Genomic DNA, 9,959 nt, shown 5'->3' on the forward strand with positions numbered 1-9,959 from the left:
CCCGTCAGGTAAAAGTCCTCTCGTGGCATTAGCTTCCTGCCGCTCAGGAGGGGAAGCTTTGACCCGGGGCTCCGCCTCAGCATGGCGTGTGATGAGGCTCCGTACTGACAGAGGGGTTAAGGACAGCCTTGGTTCAGCTCCTTTGAGACATCCCATACACTGGGTGGCATGGGGGTCAGACCTCGCAAACCCCCCCCCCCCCCTAACCAAAGTCTGTTGCAATTAATTGTGCCTGTCACAAAGCCTTTGTGTCACAATCTCAGGTTTCCACATGGCTACCGTGCCCTCTCTGACAGCACGTGGTCGCCCTCCTCTTGTTGGCCTGACACTGCATTTGTTAGAGGCCTGTGGCGGTGGCTAGAAACACGTTCTTCTGTGCCAGCGCCGGTCACTCACACACTAATTGCAGAGGTATTTACTTGATTAATTGCACCTCATTTAGCAGAGGTTGTTTTTCGGTAAATCAAAACAATAATTAAAAACAGCGTAGCCAGCTGCTCCAGGTGGATTTCTCTTATTTTGTTTCTGTCATTCCAAAATGACACGGAATATCAATTGTCCCGTTCTGGAAGTTAATTGGGGTCGAATGACTTTTTCATACGAACACAATGGTCCGCGCTCAGGAAATATTTTTCAATAAATTGCGTTTTTTTGTTTATTTTCTTTAGCAATGTTGGAAACATTAGCAAGAGTTTGTACCACTCAGTAAAGTATCTTGATTGTGTATTTATTTGGAAGAAAGCTGCTCTTGACCGTAGGATTGAATCCAGTGATCATTACACAGATCATTGAAATATTTAAAAAATCTATATCGATATCTTGTCTCGTACATTTGTATTATAAGTGTGTTCTGTTCCTGGTTTTAAACGCTGCTTTACAGTAAAGTGGTTTATTACAGTGTTCTAACTGTTCTATTCACCCACCTAGTCATTATATCCACATTACTGATGATTATTTATCAAACATCTGTGTGTAAGTATTTTGTGATAGCAGCAATAGTCGACTGTAGTTGATGTTTGATTTTCTCCATATCAACCAGCTCTAGTTTCTCTAAATACAGAGGGCGTACGGGTTTCTTCACAATAAACACAGTCTCACATTTATAGTTGCGTTAATGATTGGTTGATGCACTTAAGTCACCAAGCTGGCCGCGCTTTTGCGCTGCTCCCTGACCCTGAACTGGCCTTTAGCCTTTATCAAAGCGTGCGGAGCATCGTCTGTTGTCTCAGCCAATGCTGAGGTTAGTAGGAGAGGGAGGCTCTGTCCAAAACAATTAGCTGTTAGCGTGCAGCAGCTATCTGTCGAGTACATTAGGGTCTGCCCTTCCCGGCGAGGAGAAGCAATGTGCCTCGTCTACAAACACGTTGAAACCAGTCGTCCCTTCGTCGCAGCATATCCAGAGCGGCTTCTTGCATTCACCCGCTCCTATCCGATGTGTCACTTGGCGGGGTGTTTTCCATGCAGCCGAAGAATCTTTCCCGAAGGCTGTTTGTGTGCAGTCTGTTTCAAAAGTTTGCCGGTTCCCCATAAATGCAGCAGCTCACCGCACTAGTTTGCATTTTTGTCAGAGCCTTTAGGGTTTCTGGTTGGGAGTATAAAACTCTTGCATCTGCTACACAAATGTTGCTTTCTGACTGTTCACATACACCATTGCACGCTCTCTTAAAATGCCATCTTAATGTACATTTCATGCAGTTGTATTCCTAGTTTTCAACAGTCAACATATTTAAAATCCAGCAAGAAGCACATTCCAGTAACATTATTCAGCACTGAACTTTTGTTGATATGAATATTTGTTTGTATTCCCCTTTTTTTTTTCTTTTAGGCGGACTACTACACCTGCATAGCTACCATAGTGTACCTGAAAAAGGAGAACTGCCTCTACCAGGCCTGTCCCAGCCAAGACTGCAACAAAAAAGTGGTTGACCAGCACAATGGCATGTTCCGCTGTGAAAAGTGTGACAAAGAGTTCCCCAACTTCAAGTACCGCCTCATCCTTTCTGTGAGTGACTCAGCACTGGCTTCCATAAAGCTTCTAACGGGCTCTTTTTTTCAGCCGTGCTCACACACGAGCATTTCTGCTAATGCACATTATCTTGAATGCCTGTTCTTCCTGCTTAGTGTTGAGCAGCTGAGGCTCTGCATATCATCCCTATTCTCATTGCCTCGTCGTTCGGTTCTCCTTACTTATTCTGCCTCCCGGGACTCAAGCCCCTCTCTCCCCTTATGGCCCGGCTCCCTCTGGTTCAACATTGGCCCAATCTGCTCTTTGCCGTTAAATTTAGAAACATTTAAAGCCAGCTCTGCTATTTTTGAGACCCAGTGTGATGACTACTAATTTTAGATTTTTTTTGGTGTTTAAAATCAGAGCCACGTTGGGTTAATCGCTGCAGCTTTCCATACTGTTAGTCATTTTACAGAAAGTGCACGGAGGAAGAGGCAAACGCAGGCCTTTTTATTCTAAGCTCGTTCGCAAACCGACATTATTACGAAAGAACAAACAACGTTACGTACAACAACTCACTTAGTCGGCAACAGAGCAATTTCAGCCAGGCCTCTGAACTAAGCTGCGTTTGTTTAGTACCACTCACCAGTCGACATATTATTCTTCACAAGCTGTGGCATAAGCTGTGAATTTGCTTCCCCTGTATGTATCACAAGAGCATCGTGACTGCTTGTTTTGCCAGCAGGATAATTAGAGGATGTAACAATTTCTTAAGAGCAGAGAGAGGTGTTAGGTTAACATACCATATTTCAGCATCCAGCAATCTATACTTGTGTACATGCGTGTAACGTTTCTTCCTATTCACTCTTGCCTTTTTGTTTTCCATATAATCCCACAGGCCAACGTTGCAGATTACGCAGACAACCAGTGGGTGACTTGCTTCCAGGAGAGTGCGGAGGCCATCCTCGGCCAGAATGCAGCTTACCTGGGGCAGCTCAAGGACTCGGTGAGACTCTCCTCCCTAAATATATAATACTGGCCTCGGGAAAATAAAGAGGCTTTAGTTCCAGCCGGATATGCACGCTCACACACTCTTGCATGGACAAATTAGTGTAAAAGACACCGTGCTTTGTCTCTTCCAGCCATAATTACTTAGAAAATCCCAGTTTTCCAAGTAATTGAGTTGTTTTTCAGTATTCAGCTGTCAGGCACTTGCTTTATTTTGCACTCGAAACTGTGACATTTGATTAAAAAGAACGTGTGTACCTCTTGAAATTGAGCCAATCAAATGTTTGTTTTTTTCCGTTACAGAACGAAGTTGCCTTTGACGAGATTTTCCAACAAGCCAACTTCAACACTTTTGTCTTCCGCAGCCGAGTGAAGCTAGAAACGTATAACGTGAGTAAAGCAGGGATGGCAATTGTCTGATATAATGCCTACGGGTTTGTTGCTGTAACAGAAAATATGGCTGTTTATAAGACGGGGGAAAAAAATATGCAGCCTCAATCTCCTCAAACACCATCATTCCGTGGCAGACTGGAAATGCAGCACATAAACAGGTCCTTTATGTTTTAGTCGTTTGTGTTTTTCCTCCTTGATAGTTTTCCCATTCATTAACCGCACTGCTTTCATTTTGACTGACAGAGCCATCTCTGGAAAAAAACAGTGTTTGTCCGAGATTGCGGCTCATTTTCAGTGGCTTTGTGAGGGGCGCACGCACAGATTAGTCGTGGTCACTATTTCCGGGAGGCCACACAGATAGAGGTTTGTTTTTGAGGGACGCACATAAAAGAATAGATTGGGCTGGGACTCTGAGCAGGAAGTGTGGAGCCGAGCCAGACGCTCATCCGCCTTCCAAACCACAGAAGAGGCCTCTGTGTCTGTCACATTCAGCCCGGCATCCTAACTGCCAATGGCACCTCTACAAGCATGTATTGGCTGCTGCCTCCACACTCATATTCCTTCAACAGAGACACCTGCAACCCCTCTTTCAGTTTGTTTTCTTCCCCTCAATGCTACAAGCCAGCCATTGTGCGCCGCGCTCCCGTACTGCCATTGTATATGCTTGATGTCGGACAAAGGAAGTCAATGACACCCATTCATCCTGTTTCATCACAGTGAGAGGAAGATTAGACAGAAGCGCTTGTTTCAGGGGTTTTCAGAACAGTTGAGGAGAATAAACTCTTCATTTTAATTGAACCTGCCACCCGAGGAGATTATCTCTGATAATGACATTAAAACACACTGTCAGCACATTTAAAGGTCTCCGTGGCTACACCTAATGTTAGGGAAGGTAGACAGAGTTTCAGCCTTATGCGTTTATAACTAACATTAAAACTGAAAGAGGATAACAGAGTTGGTCAAGACAATATTTTGGAAATTAATACATTTAATTTTTAAGCAAATGAACACAGCTAGAACATTGTTTTTTTTAAACTAGAACACTGTTCTATGTACTAACTGTTACAATGATGTTTAATCTCATTGAATATTCATGACCAAAGATTGTTCTACATACAAAACCAACAAATGTGAGAAACTTTTCACAATTTTCTGACATTTTCCCAAATAAATCTAAGATTTTAATGACAAACGTTAGTTGCACCCTTATACAATATATTACATATAGCCAAGTACAGCGAACAACTTGATTACTATCTCTACCTTACATAGAAGAGAATGACTGTAATTGTTATAAAGAATGATCAAGATTTATTGGACCTTTTAGTATCAAATGGAAGAGTTATGATCTTCTGTCGTTTGTCCCTCAACATCGCACCGAACAAGAAGCCAAATAGGCTTAATGAGCAAAACCAAGCCACAGTAGAAGGGCGTCTCATTTGGGATCAAAACAACATTCAAGTTTAATTAATGTCATTCCAGTATCAACATTCTCAAATAAATGAGCATAAAGCCTTTCCAAGGGTAATGCGAGGTGCCACTGAGACCCAAAAGCTTTGCCACTTAATAGAGTTTTCTGGCCATCAAATGAAAACATTCTGTGATTAATTACAGTGCGTTTCTCAAAACAAGTGTGACGTGAAGCTGGTTCATGTAAGCATGATGTGCGTAATGTTGTTATTCTCACATAAATCAATATCAAAGTTGTGCTTTGGCCTTATTTTAATATTGCATGTGGGTAATCGTGTTGTAACTCTCAAAATGTCAGTGGCTGAATTACTTTGTTACATTCATATTTCTATACTTGTGGTGTTACTGCCAAAAGGCAACCTTTTGAATATTACCACACAGTACTTGAGTCTTGGACAGTCCTAAATCTTTTACTTGCCTGACGTTGGAAATGTCTGCTTGCGGCTAGTATATCTGAACTGCTGTGCTGTTATTAAGGTCTCATTGTCCCTGTAGGCCGCGACTAGACGCTGTAACTGATTCCCGTTTCTCAAAGGGAGGACACTGATGGCACAGCTGATATTGGACATTCAAGGCTTTTCATTGCACCACTGCAGGCCCAGCGTCAAGTCGGCTAATATTCTCTCTTTTGGCCCTTTTATAAATCCTGTCTGTCTTACAGGATGTGACCGTGGATGATCATGTGATGGAGTGTGTTACATTACTCTGGGGCGACGGGGAAGGGGAAGGTGTGAGCGTAGAGGGTAATGAAGTGGGACTGCTACTGGTTTTCCATTCCATTAAAGATTGGTTGCTCTTGACCAGTTTTCTGGTGCTGCGTAAAAACCACATGTTCCAACTACGTGATGTTGGTTGCTTACAGATTCACTGTGATCAACCACAGTCTTAACATTGCTGTCGGTGTGTATGGTGCATGTAGGGTGCCACAAAAACCCCCGTTACAAAGCCCTGCTCATGCAATCCTTTGTTTCTCTGGTGGGAAGATGAACACCGTGCTATTATTGCGTTATGGAATAGCATCATGTTCCATTAACAATCTGATAGCTTTTCTCTTCCTTTGCCAAAATGTGTTTTAACCGTAATGTGTAAACGTGGCTGGCCAGACAGGGGAGTGCAGGTCTTAATTTGGGCTTTTAGGATATTGCAAGGGATTCACGTCACAGAGCTAAACTTCTCTTTTCCTGAAAGTCAAATCCACATCGATCTTTTAGAAACCCAAATGACGACAACAACACTTACAGGTGCCATGTGGAGAATTCTTTGCTAATAAGTGTTGCGCCCCCCCCCACCAGTTTGTGACCACCAGTTTGTGACTGGTGGTCACAAACTGTTGTGAAGATATTGCCATAATCCTCAAAGATTGCTCCGTTTGTCTGAATCCACTCGTCTTCTACTTCTACTGCTCAACAACAAGGGTTTTAACTGGTTCTCCATGTTGTTAAACCCGACATAGAAGCCAAAGGTGACCTCTTCATTACGTACAACGCATTACCAACTTTTTAGTATCCTGTTCATTTATCTATATAGAGGACTCGCACGACAATTTCTTCTACTTTATGTCAAACTATAATGATGAAATCCTAATGTCTTTTGTAATATTTCTCTTGCGTCATATAAAACTAGCAAAGAGATTATAGTGGGCTATTCTGGAAGAAAGTGGGCAGCAGTCCAAAGAGAGATGATTTACATTTCACCCACTTGAGCTGCAGAGGATTAATGGAGACAAAATGAGTGTAACCTCTGTTTAAATGCAGAGAATAATGGCTCTGGTGGAAACGACCTTCCTGTGTCTAGACAGCTGTGGAGGTGGTTATGGCTTCAAAAGCTGCCGCTTTTTTTGTGAACCATTCATCTGAATGCCAACACGGTTCACATACGCGGCCCTAACATTATGCCATTTTGTCGTTGGGGGGGATGAGAGGAGAAGCCAGCAGATGTGTGGTATGGATGGAGAGATAAAATGAGCCACACTTCCCTGACGCTGTTGTGTTTTTTTTTTTTTAAATACATTGCATTGACCTCAGCAAGATGGACGCACTTCCTGAACGCAATCTGTGTTCTAGCCGTTTCTGAGTGGCGTGTATTAGCAGGGAATAGAGGCTTTCAGCGCGTTGATGGAAGTTGGGCATAATGTGCGACCTGTACGCAGTCAGGACACGAGGAAGATGAGTGACATGTTGTCTGGGGCAGGATTGTATTAGTTGTATTGCAAAAGGTAAAATAAAAGTGGTCATTGCGTATTAACTTTTCAGCAACATATTTAACAAACTATTTAGCAAGTTACCCTGAAGACACCGCTCCACTCTGCAGCACATGGTGGCTTGTGTTGGTAATTGTCATATTTGTTCTGCTTTATAGTTCTTACCCATTGTCTTCTTGACGCGGCTGTATTTTGTTCAGTGCTTGTCCCTCGTATTGAAGGACATTATATGGTTATCCTCGATGAGAGCTTGCCACAGTATTGTAAGTCAACGTGTGCTCTGCTGGGCAAACTGAGACGACACCAAATCTAAATTACCCAAGCGCCTTTTCCTGCGTTAAATTCTGTAGAATATAATATTTTCGAGAAGCCATCTCAACCGATAAAATCTGTCTTGGATAGATAGTCTGTCAGCATGTGTAATGTACCGTCGGGTCTTATCTATGTCAACTCCACGCAGACTCGTACAAGTTGACATTACACACAATATGGATTTTTGTTGGGGGGGAAAAAACCAACTGTATAAACATCACACGTCAACAGGAATCTGATTATGTGTACAGTGAAAAGAAATAGTGTGTGCTTCCTTCCTTTAACTACCTTAACGACACAGTGTGATGTCACGTGTCATCTAAACGAGTTTTCTAACTGTCTGACAGGATGAATCCAGGATCAAGGCCACCGTGATGGATGTGAAGCCCGTTGACCATAAGGACTACAGCAAGAGGCTGATCATCAACATAAGGAAACTGGCTGCTCAGTAGGAACTTACCATCTATGCAGAGTATTATTATTGCTTTTGCAAGTTTCCTTTTGTTCCTGTATAGTCAACGTCAGCTCTAAATGTGTGACAAAGTTTTGCTCACAAAGCAATTATATTTAGTTTTTTTCTCTTTACTTCCCTGTGAATGAATTGTCCTTAAAGTACTTGTGACCGTTCACTCTTCCTTTGGCAAATGATTGGTGGCCCGACTTTTTTTTTTTTTTTTTTTTTGTTTTGTTGGTGAACAATAACGGACATGTTTTCTTTCTTTTTGTTATTTGGGGAAGCAGAGCAGAGCGGAGAGTGGGTCAGTAAGTGACAAAATAAATCACAACTGTGTCTGTCTTAAGTCAGCCAGTTGTTCTCTGCCTGGCCGTGTGGGGCCGGTGGCTGCTTTAAGCAGGAGACCAGCACAGTAGCTCGCACTCTTTTCACTTTCTGACGCGCACTCAAAACAGCGAGGCTGGACCTGCACATGCCTGATAAGACCGCTTACTCTCCCACTCTTTTGTGCCTCGTCCCTCACACAACTTGCGAACATAAGCACATACACACATGAACAGTGCAGACCTAGAGGGGGATGTACTGTAGTCTATTTAAGTAGAAACAAGTTGTTGTTTTTTTTTGTTTTTTTTTACATTTCCAATGCCTTTAACTGTCTGTTCTGTAATTGTTTTTTTTTTGTGATAGTTGTGAGAATAAATATGTTTGTAATCAAGTTGTCTGTTGTTTTACGATGCATACTGGTTTCCCTGTCAGAAGTCTGTTGTATTAATGGAAGTACATAACAGTAACGTGTAAACTATTACTATCTATTTCAGCACCTGATCCTAAAGCTAACCAAAATATGTAGACAATTCTATTTTTTTTTAGAGTTGTACCATGTTTAGTGGATTTATTCAAAGACTGGCACACAATGCCCCTCTTATCTCCTCGGATTTTTGCTCAGGTGTGCAACAGACTCTCCTGCAAACCTGACTTTCATGTCGTATTAAAGCAGAACATCGGTAAGTCTGCGCCGCCCCATCTTTCATGCGATAACATCTCGTTTCTGCTGAGCGCTGCATCTGTTGCCTGTAGTGTGCCGGGATGGATTAAACCTGTGTAAATGGTAAGGAACGGTGCGTTTTACTTTATTTGATTTTGTCAGCCCTGCTTGGAGATAGTGATGCGGGTTTGCCTGTGATATCTTCCCCCCCCCCCCCCTCTCATCTTGTACAGCTAACGCTTTAGATGTTGCCACAAGTCGGTTATTGAGGCAGGGAGTGTCAAAGGTTGCCGATGATGCCGCTCCCCATTCCTGCCTCAAACTCCCAGTCAATATACAGCAACAGCAGAAAACGGTCCCACAGGACCTGGTGGCTCTTTAGCCATCTGAACTGAAGCGTTTCATTTCGTGAGGCACGCAGCACGGCGGTGAGAAAGGTACTTCTGCCAGGTTCATCTCGCGATTTCCCCAGGGTTCGGGTCTAGCGAGTTATTTTCTTGCATCTGACATCCCGTAACCTATTTGAAACAGGAAAGCTATTGATCAAGCTTCAACTGGATTGGAGTCACTTGATAATTAAATTTTCACACCTGTTTTTTTGATTAAGCTGATTACACAGTTCTAGTTAAGTGAGAAATTGGATTATAATGCGTGTATAATTGAGTTTGCACTTGCCTAGAATGAGATTGTCTGATAGCTGCTCGGCATTACGCTTGTTTGCTCGTGCTGTCTTAACATGGCTGAATGGAAGTGTCACGCAACATGCTCAAAATTAGCTGTGATTATAGTCTGTTAAAGGACCTTTGCTGGGGTCATGGGTTTGCTTACATCCCATCATTTACAAACTGAAAATATCAACTCACGACGAGCCCTTTTGATAAGTTTTGACCAAAAATAATCACAACTAAAAATGTCAGTATTTAACAGATAATTGCACTACAATATTTATCTGTATTTACATTTTTGATGGTAAACAGTCTTTACTTAAATTGTTTTAATCCAAGCAGAGTTGCTCCTGTCTGTCAGGGTTCTTTGGAGGCGGGCTGAATATTGTTCGACGCTGAACTTGTTTGTCGTTGTGTAACACAGTTAACGTGCATTATGTTCTTGCTCAGTGTGACACTTAAAAAATGAGTTTGCTTTATTGTTTTTAGTCCTTTTTCTGGTTGGTAACTAGTTTTGACAGTTTCTT

The 9,959-nt window shown here is 42.4% G+C and overlaps 1 protein-coding gene across 1 annotated transcript in view; it reads left to right on the forward strand.

Moving 5' to 3' along the window:
* The window catches only part of rpa1 (replication protein A1), a 23,871-nt gene extending 15,428 nt beyond the window's left edge, over positions 1 to 8,443 (forward strand). Inside the window, exons 14-17 of the mRNA XM_031873636.1 lie at positions 1,826 to 2,002; positions 2,844 to 2,951; positions 3,257 to 3,343; positions 7,676 to 8,443. Of these exons, the coding sequence (XP_031729496.1) occupies positions 1,826 to 2,002; positions 2,844 to 2,951; positions 3,257 to 3,343; positions 7,676 to 7,780 (477 nt within the window). The 3' untranslated portion in view covers positions 7,781 to 8,443. The remainder of the gene's footprint in view (positions 1 to 1,825; positions 2,003 to 2,843; positions 2,952 to 3,256; positions 3,344 to 7,675) is intronic.
* Positions 8,444 to 9,959: the final 1,516 nt, after the last annotated feature.

The sequence above is a fragment of the Anarrhichthys ocellatus genome, unplaced genomic scaffold (assembly GCF_004355925.1).
Source record: "Anarrhichthys ocellatus isolate YVR2014 unplaced genomic scaffold, GSC_Weel_1.0 scaffold72, whole genome shotgun sequence".
NCBI classification, from domain to species: domain Eukaryota; kingdom Metazoa; phylum Chordata; class Actinopteri; order Perciformes; family Anarhichadidae; genus Anarrhichthys; species Anarrhichthys ocellatus.